General features: G+C 42.4%; 1 protein-coding gene across 2 annotated transcripts in view; it reads right to left on the bottom strand.

The window, feature by feature from the left end:
• Positions 1 to 1,872: 1,872 nt before the first annotated feature.
• Positions 1,873 to 22,605, bottom strand: part of Fras1 (Fraser extracellular matrix complex subunit 1) — a 404,303-nt gene continuing 383,570 nt past the window's right edge. For both annotated transcript variants that reach the window (XM_063247218.1, XM_063247217.1), the window contains 6 exons: positions 22,114 to 22,273; positions 18,314 to 18,430; positions 10,470 to 10,636; positions 7,940 to 8,145; positions 6,754 to 6,900; positions 1,873 to 5,641 (listed from right to left, as the gene is read on the bottom strand). In XM_063247218.1, coding sequence (XP_063103288.1) covers positions 5,048 to 5,641; positions 6,754 to 6,900; positions 7,940 to 8,145; positions 10,470 to 10,636; positions 18,314 to 18,430; positions 22,114 to 22,273 — 1,391 coding nt within the window. In that variant the 3' untranslated portion in view covers positions 1,873 to 5,047. The remainder of the gene's footprint in view (positions 5,642 to 6,753; positions 6,901 to 7,939; positions 8,146 to 10,469; positions 10,637 to 18,313; positions 18,431 to 22,113; positions 22,274 to 22,605) is intronic.

Here is a 22,605-nt window from a genome sequence, read left to right on the forward strand (position 1 = left end):
TAGGTAAATGGACGCAACTCTAGATCATAAGTAAAATAAATGAAACTCACATGTGTAAAGGTTGTATTGTCTCACTAGTATGAGAATCTGAAAGATCCAAATGTACAATAGCTATTGTGAATAGGGAAGAGACTGTTCAAAAGAAAAGAAAAACTGATGAAAGGGGAAAGAAAGGAAAAAGAGAAACTTATATATAAGTGTATATATACATACACATACACATACATGATAGTTAAGAGAGTTATACAGCTGGTTTCTTTTAGCTCATTGGAAAGAAAGTTTTGTGCTAATACTTTCTTGGACAATATCCCATGCCTACATCTTGTACTCTGAACAACTACTATGAATATAACAATATGTAATGTTTTAATTATTGTTACTCTCCTACTATCCTGTTTTGAAACTGTTTTATAGTTTACTTTTTCCCATTTAAAATAAAAGAAAAAAGCATTCCTTAGTGGGATCTTGAAACTGGATTTTAACTGTTTATGGAAATTTCCTAAGAGACTATGATTATAAAAAACTGATTACTCTTGAAATTTGATGGCTTTAAGCGAAAATGAGCCTGTACTACAATAAAATCCTGCTAGATTTTATAACTTCAATGTATTGTATCAAGTGATAGAATTTTTCACGAAAAGCATTCAATCTAGGTTATAGGAGCTTGTGGCCATTTTAAAGCAACATCCAGTTGTGCTTGTAAAGACCATTAAGGATTTGAAATTCTGGTATGTGTACGAATTTCCTTTTACCAGGTTACTAGCCACACTCACTGTGTTACTGTAAAGGGCTCTGGATACAGCCTCTCTGGCTCATTGGTGGATAGAATTTCTATTAGACATCGTAGTATCTAAATCCAGTATTAGACTGGAGCATACAAAACTATGGATGCTAAGTTATTTACAATTTACAAATCCCTCAATTTCACGTAGCTGAGCCTAATAAAGTATTGTGATGATAGTCTCCCTTCCCTTCCGACACATTTCTTCAAAACCCTAGCCAGAGATACGTTAAATTCGAAAAGTAAATGTACTTTCTGTCATACATTCTCCAAGATTCCTAAATGTTACGGCCATGAAATCTCAGGCATTAGAAGCACTTTTATAGAAATCCTAATGATGCATAGATTGGTCCTGATTCAGCTAAACGTCTCCATGCCCCCCAGGGTGGAGTCTGCTCTGAGGCAGGGACAATGGTAGGCAATTTTGAGGATTTGAAGTTTAAGCCTGTGGTTCTCAGGAACTTCTGGGCTTGTTTGGGGTGTCCCTTCCCAGGTTTTAGGAAAACACCGTCTCAAGTCTTGCTGAGTTTGCCAATATGCCAACAGAGCCCAGCTCGTCCCTGCCATTACTGTTTATTTATTTTTCTCGTAGGGTAAAGGAACACAAATGCACATCTTGGAGAATGCCAAGCCTACCTGGGCTCAGTTCCATTCTGTCTCTGCTGTTTTCCCTTCTTAAACCAATAAACTCTTGCTTGGTGCTTTGATCATCCCCTGGGTAAGTTATGGACACTTAACAATTTTTTTTTTATGTGCAGAAAAGGACATAGATACGCTCACACTGTATCACATATCTTGAGAAGGTTTGAAGATAACATAGTGGTAGTACTCATCTTATTGTGTCACACATAGAAATTCAAATTATTCCTCTTTGCCTTGCGGTTTACAGAAGAAAAGCTATGATGATCTGAATGTCTATAGTTTATTTCGCAGCCTCTTCTTACCACAGTTAATATGTGTTTTAGATTCAACATCACTAGAGCTGTTTTAAGAAATCTCCCTCAAATTTCAATGTTTTTGTCATTTCAGTGGCAATATATATGTTAATGCGATGAATAATGTAGAAAGAACAGAGCAAAACAAAACAAAAAAACCAATCAAACTCATTTTTATTAATACAAATTTATATAATGGCATATGCTAGTGGAGAAATCATAAATTCATAACACATAAATTTATATTGAAAATACAAAAGTTATTTGAGGGTCAAGAAATCAGGTGGACAGCACCACAACAGTGTTCCTCAGTCTGTGCAGGTGTGTAGTGTCCAAGAACAACAAATTCCTGCAGGAGACGGAGGCTGAATATCAGAAGAACGCAAACACATTCCAACCCTATTTCCCATCCAACAACAGGCATCTGCAGGAATCTTCTCAGAGGCCTGGGAAAAATCAAAAGGCAGCAAGGCAGAAAAATGGTGCCAACCATTATTTCTTTTAACCTTCACAGCCGGAGTATGATAGCAGGTAGCACCCCTGAGGGCTTTAGTCCTTCTCATCTGAAGGCGTGATACGAAAGTTAGTATCCAACTGCACACACACATACACGTGCGCACACACACAAGGCATTAGTGAGCAAGTGAGAGAAACTGAAAGCAGAGCCTTCACTGAAAGGTAATCTATATTAGTTATCAAACGATCTGATCCCTAAGATGAAGCATAAAATGCAAATGAACAGTTCTACATGGAACGGGTAAATCTGAGCTCCATGTCTTTAATGTTTTCTATTTCACAAGTGGGCATGCGCTGGAGAAGTACTGGCATTCTGTGAAGCATGTGCAGTGGGTGAAGAGCAGACACAAAGGGAGCCAGGAGTAGCCTCAAGGCTTTCCCTTCCCACGTAGCTCACCTCTCCAGCTCTTTACTGGATGTTGGCCTTGTCATTTCGGACCTGTTCAAGGAGCTGCCAAAGCACTCCCAGGTCTCAGTCACTGTCCCTGTGCTAGGTCCCTTTTGCCACCCGCCTGTTCTCCTCTCATGCTACTGAGTAGGAGTGGAAGGGGTGCCCGAGGAGAACGCCCGAGCCAGCAGGGAAGTGCTGCTGTAAAGTGGAAACCCTCGGGCTCTTGTGCTAATTAACCAGTCCCAAAGGAAAGCTGCTCTGCAGATCACAGGCCCCTTGTCCAAGCAGCATCAGCATTCACCCTCAGGTTGTTATAGAGATTTGGTGCCCACCAAAACAATGCTAGGCCTAGAGATAGCAATTCTGAGTGTCCTAGGACTCCCAGAGAAGCTCTTCCCTGAGCTGCCCAAGCTGGTCTGAAGTAGCACCTGACCAGTCAGGCATTTCTGGGCTTGTCCCACTCATCTTTCCTGAACAGGATGTTAAATCAGACTGTCCTCTGAATCTCCTCATCCCAGTGCCAAGTCACAATCCTAGCTCCTGCTAATGAATTATTACAACTTTTATTTTCATCCCTCTTGAAGACAACTGCCAGGGTCATACCTGTGTGTAAAGCGGTGATTCTCTGCCCCACTGATACTTCATACTTCAAATAAAAGATATAAATGTTTCCCTCTACTTGCCCTTGTGATATCACCACTGAAGACTTTTGCTCTTCTTCCTAAATTTATTCCTTTATGGCTGCATCACCCATAACACGATTCATCCACTCACCCTTCAGACATTCTGGGGATCCTACTATGCACAAGGCACTGCGTCAGAACAAGGTGTGGCTCATGCAGTCCCTGCTTTCAAGGCATGTGGAGTGTGGTGGGGATGCCTGAAACTTTTCATGGTTCATTCTTTCTAGCTTGTAGTGCCAAAGTGTGACCAGTTCAGAATGTTCTCAAAGAGCATGAGTCATTCTAGCAAATACTGCTAGAAATATTTGCTCAGTGATTATGGTGCATCAGGGAGAGAACACATCTTTTACTCCTGATTAATGGGATTGTGCCTTTAGTTCAAAACACCATGATATGCATGTATATGTTTTGCCAATGGGGCAGAAATGAAAAAAAAAAAAAACAAAACAAAAAAACAAAAAACCGAAGGCAAACTGTGTGCACATTACAGACAGAACAGACAAGTGGATATTTGAGTACTAAATTATTTTAAAGCCATGTGTTTATGGCTTTATGTGCTGATAAGTGCCTGAGCTACCAGAAAAGAAACCACCGCTCAAAGAGAAATCTCCCAAATACTGAATCAGGGACAGTGCCTCCATCCGTGGTACGACATCAGTAAGGAGGACCAGGATGCATCTGTCATGTCTGATTTCACTCCAGCCTGGGCTCTCTCTTATTTTGCTTTGTTCAAATAAATCATTTACTTTCCTGAAACACTAACAAATTAAAAAAAAAAAACAAAAAACACAGCCATCAAAGCACCTATTACTGGACTAGGAAAAGCAGGAAATTGAGGTTATTTTCGGCACATGGCATACAGAAAGGAGGCCACATTGTACTGTTTCTGTTTAGCAACGCCCTTCCTCAGGGCAGGCCCCTCCTTCCCTAGTTTTCAGCCCTCCCCCTTTGTAAGTCCTCGCAGGGAGGCGTCTGAGTCTACAGCATACTACAGACCCTGGGCAGTAAGGATTCTAGAAAAACGAAGTAGACTTACAGGCCATGGCACATAGCTCGTCAAGTGGGAACAATGTGCAAATATTTCTGTTGTGCCAATTTGGAGGATTTTTAATGGAATCTGGGTATCAGCAATTTACACCCTGTTATCTAGCTGTCTAGAAAAAGCCCAAAGGGGCTGGGGATTTAGCTCAGCTGCATAAGCACCTGCCTTGCAAGCAGGCGGTTGTGAGTTTGATCCCCAGTACTGATTAAAAAAAAACAAAACAACAACAACAACAACAAAAAAAACCAAAAACAAAAGAAAGAAAGAAACAGCCCGAGTAGAAGAAAGTCAGGGTCAGGGGAGGAAAACACCCCTGTACCCCACTCACTTTCTTGGAGATCTGCCATGATCCATTCCTAGTCCTCTGAACTGTGTCTGATAACCTAACTGTCCATCACTCATCTTAATACTAAACTCCTTGATTCCTAAGATCAGCCTTACACAGGAGCTCTTTGCAGCTGCTGAAACTATTAAAGGGATCTGTGGAAATAACTACTCCAGCTCTCTGGGGCGGGGGGAGTCTCAGTAGTTCCTTGTTTTACGAGGTAGCTCAGTTGTGAGTTGACTCGTGTGATGTGTGCCGTCAGCCACTCAAAGCTTTAGTTTTCCCTTTTTCATCTGCAAGATTATAAAAATACCAGCATTTCCCCCCATTTTATAAAAATGATTTTAGAAAAAATAACACACGGGTCTCCTCCATTAAACTTCCGTTCCATCTTGTAAATTGTTGTGGACTCTGACTTCCAGATTCAATTTTTTAACTTTAGCACCTTTGAATGTGTAGGCCCCCTCGGTGTCGCTCAGGATGTTAACATTCCTTACGGTGCAGTACTGTCTGTTCACGTTCTTCTCTACCCTGTCTGTGGTTCTCTTGGGCATGTCCACCTTAGTATTCAAAGGGTATTCCTCTAGAATGTCCTCCCTGGGCTGCTTCTTTCTCTGTTTCTGGCATTTTCTGGTGATGAAACAAGCCACCAAAAATATCAGAAGTAGGAGCATGATAGCAGCCAATGCGCTGCCAACAGATGCACCGGTTTGGGACAGAGAAGCAGCTATGATTGGCTCTTGCATCTCCAGATTCAGGGACTTCATATTGGTGCCATTTTTCACTTGGTCCCCTTCATTGTCATAGATGAGGGACTCATCAAGTGTCAGCTGGCCACTGGGGTCCACCAGGTCCCTTTGATAGCGCCTCAGTGGGGACGTGAGAGAACGCTGAACCCGGGGCCCCGAGATGGTGTCAGGGCCAATGATGTAGATCACCTGGAGATACCACTGGTGTCCTGCTTCCACCTGCAGGAGGAGGGAGACAGGGAGACTCAGTGCAACTGCTGTTGCTGCTACAGACCACTTCAAGAAAGGAAATGTGAGAGATAATCTCACCGTCTGCCTCAACGGTGAAATGGTTTCAAGAAAAAGCATTAGCAGTGGCTGAGGTCTTGTAACACACAGTGAAGCAAACCACATATTTTGGGTTTTATTTTATTTCCAAATTGGGGTGACTCACATTCTCCTCTGCTCGCTTATCTATGCATGAAATAGTCGAAGGATTTATTTTTTATGGCCCCTGTAAATAAGTGAGTGCTAATGATTTTTTGGCCTTTATTAAGAGCAGTATTAACGATAATATTAGTCATGCTTATTCCCAATGAGCTCACTTGTTTCTTATGTTGATTTGATATTTACTGATATACTTCAGCTAAAATGGAGTCAGTCAACAAATAATCACTTAACATCTGCTCTGTGTGTCATACATACAGTCTTGACAAAAACTGGCCAAATCTCAACACCTCTTGGATCCTCCTCTAAGAGGTTAGGTCATGACATACTTTATTTCTCTTTCATCTGCTCCCACTGAAATTCTCTATGGCTTTAAAATAACCTCTGACAAGTAACAACAGTTCTGAAAGCCAAAATCATGGATTACTACTTAGAGACAGAGAAAAAGGTGAAATTTGGTCTTGGAAGTTTATGATTGTTGCTAGAACTTAGGGTACTTTTGCTTGTCTAATACTAGCAATTCTTGCTATTTTGAATTGCTGTACCATACTTGTCATCTTGTTTATTATTTTCCATATGTGGATGAAAATCATGGCTTAGTATAGAACCAAAAAGATACACAATTCAACAGAACTTAAGAAAAATTAAGAGTATTGTATATAACCCCAGTGCACACAAAGATAGGGCTACATGCAAATTAAAGAATTTTGTCATTGCTTTGGTCTACTAGGGAGAGATAGGGTAAGTCTTAGGTGAATGATAATCTTAAAAACAATAAAAAGGGACCTGCCAACAAGAGTGCATGTATGAAAACACACAACTTTTCTTACTATATGATGCAATCCTTTTTCTTCAGCTTTAAAGTGAACTTAGTTCTAAGCTTCTACTTTTTGCCCCAAACTCACCTTATAGAGAGCGTCCACTTTCAGAGTAAATCCGTCCATGCCTGGCATGCTACTGACCACGTGGAAATCAGGCAACTCTGAAGCAAAGTGGGCCTCGAACGGCACGTCATGGAAATATTTATCTGTGACCTCTGGCTGACTGCGGTCCTAGTATTTCCAAAAAGAGAAACATAAGATTTAGGAAGCCAGAACCATAGTATTGGTAGGTGTGGTCACTGGGAGGAGAAGGCAGTCTTTACAGCTGCTTTGGGTTGGGTCAGGGAAGAAAGGCTCCTTCTTAAGTCAGTGATATCTGTGGGCACCCACTGTCTTCTTTAAAGAGGACTCTAGTAGGTGCTGTGACCTCATACACAGAGAGGGGATGGCCTAGACCAATAATTTTCAAGCCATTTGTTCACAGGAGCCTTTATATATCTAAAAATCAAGATGCCCAAAGAACTTTGGTTTGTCATTTATATCTATCAATATTTACTATGCTAAAAACTAAACTTGAAAAATTAGAGATACATGTGTTAGTTTATTTTAAATGATAATGAAAAATTCATTACATGTTAAGCTAAGTAAGATTTTTGTTTTTTTACTGAAAATACCTATATCTACATCCCCTCCACCCAATAAGAGCTGGCATTGTTTTATGATTTTGCAGATTACCAAAAATGAACCACAATTCTCCTAACTGCTTCTGGATTTAATCAATGATGGTATGTTCAAATATAGTCTTACACACTGGGTAGCTGGAAGGAAGGAAAGCATTCATAGTTTTTTCAGATATCTGTGGCTATTTTAATATATGAAATTGATGTGAAATCTGAAGTCCTGTCAAATAATCCATGCCTCTTTACTGATGAAGAAACAGGGATGCAAAAGCAGGTGTCTCACAGTACTATGAAAACATTTTTGACCTTGTAGAACCTCCTGGGTTCATGAGGATCAGGGACACTCAGTGTCTCTGGACCACACTTTAAGAAATAATGGCATAGTTTCCTATTTCTGGAACTTCAATCAAATCAGTCACATCAATCTTACCCACCATAACAATCATATGTGGGAAAGTGTACTGGTATTTAGCTGACCGGAGAGCAAAAACAAAATATACATGGAAAAGCCTAAGAGTGGGGATTTTCAGCAGAATTGGGTTGTGGATCTCCCCTTGGACATTTGGCCAAGGTACTAGCTGGGAGCTCACCAGCAGCAGGAATCTGTGCTTCAGGTGCTTGTTGGGCTGAATGCACCCATACTGTGGCCCTTCGTTGTAGATTGTCCCTGTAGGATCAAAGAAAGGGACGTAGCCATCCTTGCCAGTACAAAGATAGACCTTCTCCAGCTGGAGTTTGTATGCAGAGTTAAGGTTTTGTTCTGGATTCCAAAGTACTCGGCCATAAAGGATTTGACCTGAAGGTATGGAAAGGCATTAATTAGGTTGGGCTTTAAGATTAAAGAAAAAGAACTACCAAGGCTAGACAGGATTTAACACACTTGATGAGAGCCAAAAGTACCTTTGTATGCAGAGACTATGATTCCAACACTTACTGCTTCTTTATTTCAATAAGCATTACCTAAGTACTAAGGATGTGCCATGCTCTTGGCTATGCATTGGGTAACAGAAACAAAGAAACTGATAGAAAGTTAACATGTTAAACTTGCTATAACTCCTACAGTACTAACAACTTTATAGATAAAGAAGGCATGAAGTGATTAGTGACTTGATGAAGTTGCAGCTTGGCATAACTGACGCCATCTTGAGCCCTGCATTTAATTAGTGCTCTGTATTTGACCCAGGAAAGTGGAAAATTACTCAGGGTACAAGTCCCATGAGAAAAGCCAAATGAACTGCACCCACAAGAGATAAATTAACCTGCTCAACAAAGAAGCAGGACACAGGTGTCAACCAAAAATTAATGTAAGATTCTAGCTAAATTGTTTCTAACAGGATGTCTTTGGTGATTTTCTGTTTCAAAAACTTTGTAACTTTCTGGTTCAGGGTCACTCAGTAGGACTCTGAAACAGAGGTCTCTATGCGAGTGGTCCCTGAGCTCAGCTAATTACATCCCAAATTTATGAATCTGGCTGCTTGGATTCCTATATTGTTCACGAACGCACTTCAAAGTCACAAACTTAGCAAGTGGTGGAGGTGCGATTCAAAGTCAAGGTACTTTATTAACCCTTGCAACAGTACACAGCCCCATGCCACAATGAAACAAGGTACATCATAGTAAATGGGCTCAAAAGAAAGCACAGACATTGCCAGGGGAGAGGTTTGGCTGGATTTAAGGATAGGTGACATTTGAGCAGTGTGGAGTGGGAAGGAGAGACCCTGGTAGGCAAAAGGAAATTCATGTGCAAAACACTGAATGTAGGATGGCCATGAGGCCTGCTGTGAGTACCTGGCCTATTGTGGCACCAAGTTCTTTATCTACACTGTCTTATTTAATCCTCTAGAAAATCTAAGAGATAGACGCCATTATTCCCCCATTGTAACTTCTCCAGAGTTCCATGGCAAATGATGCGAGGGGGGAGGATTTGAGCACAAATCTGACTCCAAAAGCTCATCCAGAAATACCTCGTGTGTGTGTGTGTGTGTGTGTGTGTGTGTGTGTGTGTGTGTGTGTGTTGCAGGACACAGGATCCAGGGGCTCATGCATGCTAAGCATGTGCTCTGTCACTAAGCCACATCCCCCAGCCCCTTGAGTGTGCTTTTAAGATGAAAGAAAAAGCTCAGTATAAGATTAAAGAAAGAAAGAGACAGAAGGGATACTTTAGTGAGGAAAGGCAGACAGTAAACAAATTCATTTATTTCTTCAGCAAGTATTTGTTGAGCACATGGGCACATGGGGATGGTGCTCCGGTGTGTAAATTTGATATATGGTCACAGTCACTCTTCTCATGGAACTTAGTGGTTGATATAGGCCATGAAGGAATGCATAATAATAATAATATATTGCATCAGTTAATATTTTTAAAATGTGATGAGGACTGTATATAATAACAACATTCTGCAAAATTGAAAAACATGGAGGCCTATGCATGCTTGTCCAGGGAGAGCAGGGAAAGCTCTTTGTTCAGGTGAGCCCTTCAGTAGTGATCTGAAGAACAGAGAAGACAGCTAGCCCAAGGAAACATGTTTAATGGTGCAAGGGGATGAAATCCTACTTTTAGCAGAGAAATACATCGGCCAGCATCCTGTGAGACTGAGAACAGTGGGGAGGAACTGAGAGACAAAGCAAGTGAAACACAGTCACACTGGACTGGAAATGCCACCCTTTTTCACCACCTAGAAAAGTGATGGTGAACCTTTTAGCATCATGTTCAAACTGCAACTCCAAATCTATTTATTTAATCCCAAAGTACCAATCCTACAATCAAACCTGAATACTAAAGTTTTAGTTTTAGAAAATAAACCATTCATTAATGTTGTTTACCTTAAAAGAAAAACAACTGACATGTATGCCATAGGTTCTCCACCACTGACCCAGGCCCTTGGTTTTCCATGGTACAATGCTGCCAACCATTATGGTACCAGGAATTGGTGCTATTTTATAACAGAATATGTGCCCATTTCTTGATTCAACCTTCGCCCTGTGGATCTGGCCTAGGGAGTCTTCACTGGGGAGCTGAGTGAGGGCTGACAAGGGGTGGAGATGGCAGTTAGGCAACCGATTAGAGAGGGTCTCACGGCTCGGTAGAGATGCTTTCTGCAGGTGGAACAAGCAACTCACCCTTGGAAAAGGCTCCTTTGTAATCCATTTCTGCCAGAGACATGTCGGATGTGTTGGGATCCATTAGGAACACCTTCTCATTGTTGTACAACTGGAATTCAGTATTGAGTGAGTATACCACAGGTACAGGGCGGTTGGTCTGCTGGAACGCAATGGGTATCAGGAATCTAATGCAAGAGAAATGAGGGCTACTTCAGAGTAGGCTCATCTTGCACATATCAAACAGCTGGCCTCCCTTCTCAGGGCTATGTACACGGTTTTGTGGTCAGCACAAGACAGTTACTAAATAAAGAGCTAGCTGTGGTAGGGCCCACCTGTAGTGTAATCCCTGCACTCAGGAGGCTGAGGCAGGAGTATCAGGAGTATGATATGCCAGCCTGGGTTACACAGTGAGTTTAAAGCTGGGCTCCACAGTGAGACTCTGTCTCAAGCAAATAGATACATGTGGAAAAGGGACTTTATTTGGCCTTTTGAGAGCTTGGAAAAAAAAAACTGAGTGAGTCCTTGGAACTCTTTGGTACTCTTACTTTTTTTCCCCTTTCATTCTGAGGACCCCCAAAGTTGTTCTTTGTTTGCTAAAGAGCTCCTTGCCGTGACACCTCAGCTTGATTTCTTCCCAGATCCAAATGACCTGCAAGTCTGGCTCTTCTAACCTGGCAATACTAACTTTGTGTAACATTTTTCAGGACATTGCTGGGAGATTCTCTCTTGTTCTGCCCCTTCCTCCCTCCTCCTATCCTCTTCCTCAGGCCCATTTCTGCTTCCTCTGGCAGATAAGGGCTCTCCAAGGCTCAGTCCTGTAGTTCCTACTGTTTTCCCTGGACAAAGGAGTGCCCATGGGCACTCAAAGGGAAGGGGGTCACGTTTAACTCTCTAGTCTCAGTTTTCTTCTGAGCCACAAACACTTCTCTGCTGCCAACTGATCGCTGCGCTCAAACTCTGGCCGTCTCAAAGGCACCTCAACCTCAGCATGCTTTACTCACAAACCTGAGCTTCCTTCTCCTGTTTTGATCCCAGTGAGGACCCACACACGAGGTGTCAGGCCACCAGCTGGCTCTCTTGGAGGAGTTATTCTTCTGCCTTCTAATCAAGGCAGTGTAATTTTTTAAAAACTTAGATTTGCCTAAGATTTTTCAGTAGTTCCCCATAGCACTTAAGGTGAAAATAAATTTTTTTTTAACCTGACTTCTGAATCCTTTGCCTATTTTTTCCAGCCTCATCTCCTGTACTATTTTTCTCCTCCTTGCTGGGATTAGTCATTTCTGAGCTTCTTCTTGTCTACTGAGGGATTGCCATGGCCTCATGACTCAGTTTTTAAAATATATAAAATTTTTATTAGTCCCCATTCGCAGTACATAATGCTGACATCCCTGTGAAGGGTTGGGGTGTGCACGTAATACATCTTTATTCTCTTTTATCCTCTTCCCTCCCCTCTTTTTCCCTTCTTCCACCTCTTGATGCCCTTTCAATTTGAGAAAGATTTCTCTACTTCCTATTATATACCATTTTTTTGTTCTTTATTAATATTTTGGGTTTCTTTGCGGCTGGGGATTTAGTTCAGCAGCATAAGTGCCTGTTGGCAAGTATGAGTTCCATCCCTGGTACAAACAAACAAAACAAAACAAAACAAAACAGAAAAGAATATTTTGGATTTTTCATGTAAGAGAAACCATGTGATATCCAGGCTTATGTGTCTGATTTATTTCACTTAACCTTAGTCCATGACCAGTAAGCATCGGCTACACAACAGACTCTACACCAGCAAAGGGAATTCATCTGGAGATAAGAGAGAAAAATGATGCCCCTAGGAAGATAGATTCTAATGAAGAGATAATAAAACTAGTTAAAAATAATATAGTAGGCTAGAAACTAACAGGTGATAAGGAAAAAAAGCAGGAGAGAAGGGGAATGCTTGGCGGTGGTTCAGCTGGAAATCCTACATACATGACTAGTGCAGCATTATGAAAACACCATGGTGGTTCCCCCAAAATTAAAGACAGAACTGTCACATGATCATATGCATCCAAAGGAGATGGACCTCGCTCTTCACAGAGTATCCACGTGTCACGTTTGTGGTAGCATTCTTCACCATAGCAAGGGTGTGGACATACCTGAAGTGATCATCACCACTTGAATGGAGAAAGTGATAAACAGTGTGACATGCAACATATACACAGCGGGATACTATTCAACACTAGAAAATGATACTGCAATTTGCCACTGCATGGATGAACCTGGAGGACATTATCTATGTGAAACAAGCCAGACACAGAAGGAAAAACACTGCATGGTCACACTTACACATGGAATTTAAAACAAGAGCACAGAAACAAAGAGAACAGTGTAACCAAGGGCAGACAGGAAAGGGACACAGTGAGGTGTCAGCCAAAGATGCAAGGTTGCAGTGACACAGGGTGTGTACATAAAGCATCATGACCACAGTTAGTAATATTGCATTGTATATTGAAATTTACTTAGGTTTCAAGTGATCTTACCACCAAAAAAGTAACTACGTGAGGAGATAAACATTTGATTGACTGTAGTCATGATATGTAGAAATATCAAAGCATCAGGTTGTATGTACATTTTAAATATGTATGATAAAAATAAAGGAAGGAGGAAAGAAATTTCTCCACTCTGCTGGAGCATGAAAACAACCACAAGCAATGCTAAACCAATGTGTGTGACACATTCCAAAGTAAAACTTTATTTACAGAAGCAGGCAGAAGGTTGGCCTAGGAAGGTGTGTGGCGGAGAAAGACCCATTACGTTTGAGCTTATTCAGTCTGAGAGGTTCGACTGATGCACAAGTGTCAGGTCAAGGAATGAGCCAGGGGTTGGGCTGCTCACTTGTTCTCACAGCCTTAAGAAGGGAGGACCCAGGAAATGACCAAAGCAGGTGAGAAGTGATAGAGGAGGGCCAGATCCTCAGAGCATTCCCAATGCAAAGACTACGGGACGAAGAGGGAGTCTGCAAAGAAATAGCAAGAGCCAGGGAGGTGGACAGAAACCTGCAGCTGAGTGCAGGCAGGGTTTCAAGGAGAAGAGGTGGGCTAACAATTAGAGCGGCTCTCCAGGCCAGAAAGGAAACTGAGGCTCGGCCCCAGGAGCTGGTAACATGCAGTTGCTGCTGATCCCAACAAGGGCAGTGTGGGTTGAAGCATGGTAGCAGAAGTTTGACTGGAATGGGTTTAAAAGGTAATAGGCAGAGCCCTTACCCTCAGCATTCCAAGGCAGGAAGATTACAAGTTTGAGTCCAGCTCAGGCAACTCAGAGGTTTAGCAATACTGCTCAAAATTAAATAAATAAATAAATATGGAGGCTGGGGAAGTGTGATGGCTCGGGGTTCAATCCTCAGTACTGCCAAAGAAAATAATGGGCAGAGATAAACTGGAAACCATGAATACAGACAACTACTCTTCAGAGGTTACTGAAGTAAAGGAAAGAAGAAAAACTAGGGTAGAGAGAGGAATGACGTGTCAGGAGACGATTTTATTTTGAGAGATTGAAGAAGTTACAACTTGTTGGGGCTGACTAAGGCAGCCACAGAGGGGAATGGCTGGTAGTGAGGAGTCCTCTGGAAAGCTGCTGCAAGTGGCAGGTTCTGTGGAGAGCAGTGCACAGTGCTTCCTGCAGGAGCGGGTGCACGTGGGAGGAGACTCCTGGGTGGGGTCTCTCCTGCATCCTCCATGTGACGGGGCACAAGGCAGTCACTGAGGGTGAGGACAGGAGGGATGGGGCAAGTTTCTGGTAAGAGCGAAGGAGGAGTGGACTAGGGAACCCCGGATGTACTTTGCTTGGAGGCTCTAAGGGTAGACTCTGGAGATCAGTTATACCAGATTTAAGGTTTCCCATCTCTGATTTTGCTGAATGCTCTTCAGAACACTCTTCTCTGATCCTTCTTTGTCTAGATAACACTATGCCACTTTCAACTCAAATATCACTTTCCCCTCAGTGATCTTCTCTCCTTATCCAACCTTCCAGGTTAGCGAACCCTTGTCATCTAGTCTCTTTCTTTGCATTTTTCAATCACAGAGTCCCTGATGGTTGCAAATCTTGTTCTGACTGAAGTCTGCTTTAGCCGCTACAGAGTCTATGGTCCTTTTTGTTCTGTTCACAACTGCACATCTAAGCCTAGCCCAGTTCCCGACACATCTCTGTCACAGAATAAGGAACTGGTGATCATTTCAAGCTTTTCCAAAGAAAGTCACTTAATGGTCCCTGCCATCTGTTGAAGGGTTCCAGGTGGGTGGGTTTGAGAGGGTTCAGGTGTTTGAGAAACCTGGGGCCCACACAAGCCTGAAGTGATTCTACTTTTTAAAAGCTTCAATACTACCACAAGTTGCATTAAAAATTCATCCACCTAACCCAGGGAAAAAGATTTTTCTTGTTGATACCTATATTGCCAGAATCCACCACAGTGCTGGGCACTAAAATACAATGTAATAAATAATAGAACTGAGATTATTAATATAATGATGTCACCATGTGTGACCTCACAAAAAGGTCACAACATGAGACACAATTCTTTTCAGTTGAACTTCTTTTCAGTTGAACTTCTTATGTCTGCCTGGAGTTTTCATGCACTGTTGTCCTGTTATAGATACAGAGCCTTATAAGGGATTGAAAGCAAGCCCAGGCCTGGATGAAAGTTACCCCGGGAATAATGAGGGACCTGTAAGCAATGATCCCCTTAATACAGGATAAGAAAACTCAGTATCCTCAACAACATGCCCCCCAGCAGCCTCTCCAAACTCACAGCACCGGGCCTGGAGAGGGGGTTTGTCTTTCCTAATCCTTTTTACCCCAGCACCAACCTTGGAGAAACTCTTCTTATACAAGTGCACCAAGAATTATTTACATATATAATGTCATGCATATAACAGCCTTTATTATAGAGAGAACCTAGGATCATAAGCCAAACAAAATTCAAACAAAGTGTAGAATATTTCTACAATGAATAATTTAAATGTACTGAACCATAAACTACAACTACATGAATAATACAAAGAATCAAAAACAACTCACTGAATTAAAAAAAAATCAGCAGAGTAAATTCACAAAGTATTGAACCTTTTTTTTTTTTTTTTTTTGAGACAGTATCTCACTATGTAGTTCAGGTTGATCTTGATCTCACTATGGAGCCCATCATCAAACTCATGATGATGATCCTTTTGCCTCAGCCTCCCATGTGCTAGGATGTCTGGTATGCACAGAGTTTGGAAATATACAAAACCATTAGAAATAAACATGAAGCAAAATGATAACACAAAACCATGGATTATAAATACAAATATCAAGTTAGGTCACCTTAGTGGGGAGAAGAGGGAAGAACAACTGGAGAGGGACATTAAAGGTATTTAAAAAGTCCTGAGATGTCCTGGTTTTTTTTTTTTTTTTCTCCTTTTTGGGAATATTAAAGATTGAACTCCAAGCCTTCATGCTGAGCTTTTTTATCTTGATTTTTGTTTTGGGACAGGGTCTTGCTAAGTCACTAAGCTGTTCAGGTTGGGCTTGAACCTTTGACCCTCCACCTTAGCCTCCCAGATTGCTGGAATTACAGGCATGTGCTAGCATATCCATCTCAGAATGTTCTGTTTCTCAAGGTGGGTGGTGAATCAGGTGGTTATTTTATTTTATTTTTTTTTGTCTTTTTCATTTTTATCAGTACCAGGGATCGAACTCACGACCGCCTGCTTGCAAGGCAGGTGCTTATGCCGCTGAGCTAAACCCCCAGCCCCTAGGTGGTTATTTTATATATTCACTTTTATAGCCCTCTGGATTCCTTACACTTCCCATAATTTTAAAAATTTAATAAGTAGACAAAAATTTCTTAGTGATGTATCTCCTCAGATCACTTGTCCCCCAGACTTTCTTTCTTTCTTTCTTTCTTTTCTTTTCTTTTTTTTTTTTTTTTTTAAATAAGGTCTATCTCTATAGATCAGGTTGGCCCAGAACTCACAGCAACCCTCCTGTGTCAGCCTTCCAAGCACTAGGATTACAGGCACGCGCCACCATGCGTGGATCCACTCTTCGTTCTTGCTGCAGTCAAGTCCTGTATTTCTGGCTTCCTTGGCTTCCTGACTTTGGGACTCTCTAGCATCATTCCCACCACCAATCATGGTGCTTTCCACCTCCACAGGGACACAGCACCCACATCTCCACTTCTCAGTTCCTTCACTCTTCACCTACCAGAGCTTGCTCTGCCCTAACTGCGGCCACCTCCTCATCTTCCCACTATGCTCCAGTACCCCAAACCTCAAACACTCACTCTCCTCCACCACCTCCTTTCTTTCCAGCTCCTCTCTTCATTCAGCCCCATTAATTCTCCAAGCAAAGGAGGATGTAAAGGAAACTGGAACACTTACTCATTTGTGCTGGGAATCACACATAGTCACCCAATTACGAATACTTAGGAAAACAGCCTGTATGATCCAGTCCTTCCCTTTCTGGGTATTTACATAAGAAAATAGAAATCGTGTCCATGTAAGACTTATGAAAGTGGGCTGGAGGTTTAGCTCAGTGGCATAACTGCTTGCCTTGGAAGCAGGCAGTCGTGAGTTCGATCCCTGGTACTGATAAAAAGGAAAAAGACCAAAAAAAAAAAAAAAAAAAGACTTATGAAAGTAACTTTTTAGTGGCTTGTGTCCTGTGGCTCAAACCTGGAAACAGCCCAACTGTCCACTGATGAAGAATTGATAGATTGTATTATTTCTACACTAGGAAATACAACTCAGCAACAGTGGGAACAAACTACTGATACTGTAACTCTAATGGATCAAAATCATCATATGTGAAACAAGCCAGAGAAAAGAATTCATCCCATCCACAAAACTCTAGAAAATGCAAACTCACCCCAGCAGTGAGGGCCTGGGAAAGGGTGTAGCCAGAGGACTCTGAAGGGTGAGGAAACTTGCGGGATTGGACGTGTTCATTACCTTGACTGGTGATGTTTCACAGACATGTCAATATTTAACAAGTACATACTTCTGAGATGGAAGTTATCTAACGTCAGTAATACGGCAATTCCAAACAATCCAGCTGGGCTGCGGCCTGCCTAAGCAGTCACTGCCTTCACCCTTGGGTGCACTCCCTCCTCTTCTCTCCCCTCCCCGGGATGACTCCTTTCTCCAGCCGCAGCACCCTAACTTCCAGCTGACATCTGGCTGGTTTTTTATGTGATAGAAGCTGGTTCCGTCACATGGCTGCTTTCCCAGGCTCTCCTCATTCACTTCTCTCCCTTCCTGAGTCCCGGGCCCACCCTTCCTCCTCCTGCGAGTGGTTGTCCCCGACCGCTGCCTGGGCCAGCCTTCTCCTTGTCCCCAGGGTTGCTGCTTGTGGGAGAAACACATGGGTAGTTTTCCATGAGTTTCTGGCAACAACCTTTTCGTCAATAGATCAAGGCGTATCCTTGTTTTAGGTGTGCTCCTGTTTAAAAACCCCTTACTCTGTATACTGTACATGCATTAACATTGAACTGGTGGCCAGTAGCATATGGACCTCGAGCTTGTTCAACACTGCAGGAGGCACATTCCAGCCTTCCTGTGTTCAGGAGTCCCTGAAAGCTCTAGGCATTGTGCTGGGGACCACTTCTCACTCCACAATCACAAAGATGGCGCTTGCTTGGGAGATGAGGCCTGAATCTTGAGGACAGCATTGCCCCGTGCAATTGCAGCTGGAAAAATGAGTTAGACGATTCAATACTTTTTGCCACCCTACACATGTCAGCGACTGACTGAAAGTTCCTGGATATTGATTTTTTGGGGTGAAAACTAATTTCAGTGATTAGCATAATTCACAAACAGGGAACTGGCAAATGACCAGACCTGACTGAACTTGCCTACCTTTCTGGGGCATGGGCTGTGCAGGCCAAGGGCTTCTCTCCAGGGTCGGCCCAGCGCTGGGTGGGCTGTGCAGTGCATGGGATCAGGTAGATGGTGTACTCCCCCGAGTAGTCCTTCCTGGAACACGAGAGCAGACTGTAGTCACAGGGACAGATTTCATGTGGCCATACTTCCATGGCACTCGTGCCCTGCATCCCACTGCTATACCAGTCACTGGGCACTGCTCTATCCAGAGGAAGAAAATACCCATTTCCACATGCTCAAGTCTTCTTTGTGAGGAAACCTGAGAAAGGCACATGGTTTTTGACAACCATGAAGCTGGCCATTTCCCATAGCTGTTGGCACACAGGGTGTCTGACAGTGTCTTTCCTGCTGAAGGACAGACACCCTCGTCCAGTGCATTTTCATACCCAGAAGTGCTAACAGGGCTATGGCTACATTGGGTGTAGCTCTTACTGAGGAGGGGGAGGTTCACCCCAGGGCTCTACTCCCTAGCATCATGGAAGCAGCACCCCAAGGAACACCCCAGCCCTGCCTCTTCACCAGTGCTCTGCTTTGGGGTCCCTTCATGTGCTGTGCCTCTCCTTCAGGAAGCTGAAGAACACTGTCGCTCTTCCCTGGTTACCCTGTTGGGTAACTCCCGAGGTCCTGATGCTAAGACATGAGACTCTGCACTTGCCCACTTCCTCTCCCACACTAGACTTGAGGTTGTACTCCACCCCGGCAGGTTGCCTGGCCAGCAGCCAAACATCCAGAAACTTAGGGAAGGTTATTCCTGAGGCTCGTGAGGCCACATTCATAGACTGAAGTCCACTGGGTTATGAATTCAAATCCTAATAGAGTGATCGGCAAACATTTAAAACATTTACTGTGTTCCTTCTTTGGCCATTATTTTCATATTTTTCTGTTATTAGTAAAGTGATAGTAAAGATTTTGTTAAAAAAATGTAATAGAAAACGTTTTGTGTTGCATCTTGGGTCATGTTAGTAGAATGTCACAAGCCTGAGATTGGGAGGAAACTGCACAGTTTCCTTGGTTGCCACTGCCATGGTCGTGTGACTTTAGACAAAACATACAAATTTTGGGGATTTAATTTCTAAGTTCTTTCCCACTCTCATCTGCAGTTTTCCTCTAAGGTTCCTATCTTCCTCCAAAGCTTGGAGCATCAGAAATGAGATTTAGTGAACAATGTTTGAATTATGTGAAGATTGATGCCTATAATTCAAAGGGTACACTTAATGAATGATACAAATACTTAATTAGAAAGAATTGGCCCTTGCTTTCAGAAGGACAGGAAGGTCACATTGCAGAAATCTTCTTGCAGTGGAGTGGAAGCCAGTGTCTCCGCACTGGCTTCCCAGCCCCACACAGTGGACCTAGCTCCCTTCTGGTATCTGCAACCTCACTGTCCATTACTCCTTATTTCTCCCCGGCAGCCACTGTGGCCTCCTTGCTACTCCCTAAGCCAACCAATAATGCTGTCATCTCGAGAACTTTGCCAGGAACCTGGTTCCCTAGATAGCTTCCCAGCCAATCTCCTCACCCTCTTCAAGTCTTTGTTCAAGACTACCTTCTTTATAAGGCCCGCTGGGAATATCCTAATTAAAATTAAAATGTTCCCCCTTTTCTGGTTCCCCTAACCCTGCTCTATACTTTACCTTTCTATACTACATATCACCTTCAGATATATATTATATAGTCATGTATCACACATATGTTTTGAAAAACATATTTCCAATACATTTACACTAGGCTATGTCATCTTTGTGTGAACATCATGAGTATTCGTACACCAACTACGTGCTATGATATCACTACATGGTACAACCTCATGAGACCATTACTGTACCTATCCAGTCCAAGGTTAACTGAAATGTCATCACATGGCAAGTGACTGTACTTTGCTGATTAAGTCTCCTGTTTTTGTGTGTTCTTATTTTACTGTAAGTGCTACTTTCAGGGATCTTTATTTTGTTGAACAAATAAATCCAGGACAAACTGTGTAATCTCTTAAGTCCTCAGTCCTGTTTCCCGCACCCTTGAATAATATTTAGGTCAATTTCCTCACTAACCTTGCAGAGGTCAAACATGACTGAGATATAAGTTTTTAATCCTATAGTTCTTCTCTCGTCCTTCCTAAAAATGAAGTATATCTTCTGTCATCTAATGGACCACAAGCCACCCCACCTCTCGCTGGCAGCCTGTGCAGGTCACCAGCTTCTACTGAGCTGTCTGCTCCCGAGGGCTGTGGTCTTGATGTTCTGTACCCCTCACAGGGCACTCAGCACAGAGTTCTTGGTGGTGTGCTTCATTTTGCCATTTGTTTGTGTATTTTATCTCCTTGTCTCAAAGGTAACCTCTTAAGGGATGCTTATTCAGAACCTGTTATGTGCTAAAGCCTGAAGTGGAGTTTAAGAAGAATGACACAAGCCTTCTTCCCTGGGGAAGTTTACAACTTAGTGAAAGGTTGGGGCCGGCAGCAAATGGACCATGTTAGCATAATGAGCTGTGTTATAGAGGGAGTTGGAAGTGGAACCAGGAGCAAAGAGCTGCCAGTACTGTGCAGGAATCAAGGAAGTTGGCCCAGAGGGGCTGATATTTGTGTTGGGTCTCAGAGGTTTGCAGGAGAAAAATCAGGGAGGGCAGAGAAAAGAGCAAAGCCACAGAGGTATGGATGGGCTGGAGCATCTGGGATTGGTGAACGTGGTTAGAAGGTGGGCTTGACGGTGGGCTGAGCAGATGGCCAGGCCTCATGTGCTACACACTGGTGTGGACTTCACCTACCAGGCAATGAGGAATCCAAGGGGGACTTAAAGGAGGACAAATGGGGACAAAATACATGAAAAACTCATAAGGCTCTAAGAGAGCTGTCTCTGAAGAGCACAACATATGATTTCAAAGAATCACTACACAATAAAAATATCTGGTATAAGATCAGAAATTAAAAGAATCCTTCTGAAAATGATTCTAGACAATCTGATGTTGTTTGTTTGTTACTGGAGATCAAAGTCATGACCTTGCCTTTGCCAGGCAGACGCTTATGCCATTGAGCTAAATCTCTGGCTCACAATCTGATATTCTTAATTATACAATGGAAGAAGATTTTCTTGCTAAATATAGTTCATAACTTCCATGATCTATGAAATGGGGAAAACAATATTTGTGATAGATTCCTGCTTGCTTCTTTGTCTTTTGCATTCTACTTTTTTCCATTATTACTTTTTTAAAAATGTGGTAATTTACTGTATTTGTTCATCTCCTTTTTCACCTGTACGCTGAGTAGAGAGGAACAATGTTGCTATGTATGCATCTATCATTTATCTATCTATTATCTATGTATCTGTCTACCTATCATCTATCACTGAATCATCAGGAGAGACGTCTGGACCTGCCCAGTGATCTTAGATTTTATAGTGGTTACCGTAACTGAAAAGAAATTTCTTTGTCACCCTCAGATTTCAGTTGGACACATTTTACATTTTCCCATGTCCCTTGTAGGTAGATGTGCCACGTGACTAAGTGCTCATGAGAGGGCTATGAGTGGAAGAGATGTGTGTACTTTCTGGTATTTTCCTTGGAACACACATCATCACTTCCTGGTTTATTCATCAGAAACTGATCTGATCTAGATTTGTTTCCTTCTGTATTTGCTAGAAGGTAAATCTGTCCATGTTTCTTTTAAAATATAAATTTAGTCTTCAAAGTAAAAGGGTCTATGTCTCAAGCTTCTGGAAAAAAAAAAAAAAAAAAACAACAAACCTTTCTGATAACCCCCTGGAAGCATTCACCACTGTTTTTACCTATTATAGGAGCTTGTGGCTCTCCAGAGTTGATACGGAGAATCAAACGTCTGAGCACTCCACAACAGCTGTAGGTCAAATTCAATCCCTCCTAGGTGATCTGGGGTCAGTATGAAAGATTTCACGTCGGGAAGGGTGTGGTGCTCCATCACAAATTGTCCTGTTTCACAGGGAAACACACACTTCTTTGTGAGTTTTATTTCACTGTGGTACAATTAAGCCTAATAATTCCCTTAATGTCCTTCTATCAAACCGCTATGGCTATACACTGCAGGCCCCATGAGTATTCTACATCTCACTCCAGCCTATCACCTTACCTATGCCAACCAGGATAGTCATACAGTGTATGTGAAAACAGCATGAACATGCCTTGTGGAATTGGTGCTCATTGTACACAAAATGACAGAGTCCTTAAGTAACAATGAACACTGAATATACTCAGCTTTGGATTCCAGCCAACATGTGTCTTGGAAAGGAAAAGATCTTGGTATT

The sequence above is a fragment of the Cavia porcellus genome, unplaced genomic scaffold, assembly GCF_034190915.1.
Source record: "Cavia porcellus strain 051 isolate PalLab524CR breed Dunkin Hartley unplaced genomic scaffold, mCavPor4.1 scaffold_4, whole genome shotgun sequence".
Classification (NCBI taxonomy): Eukaryota; Metazoa; Chordata; class Mammalia; order Rodentia; family Caviidae; genus Cavia; species Cavia porcellus.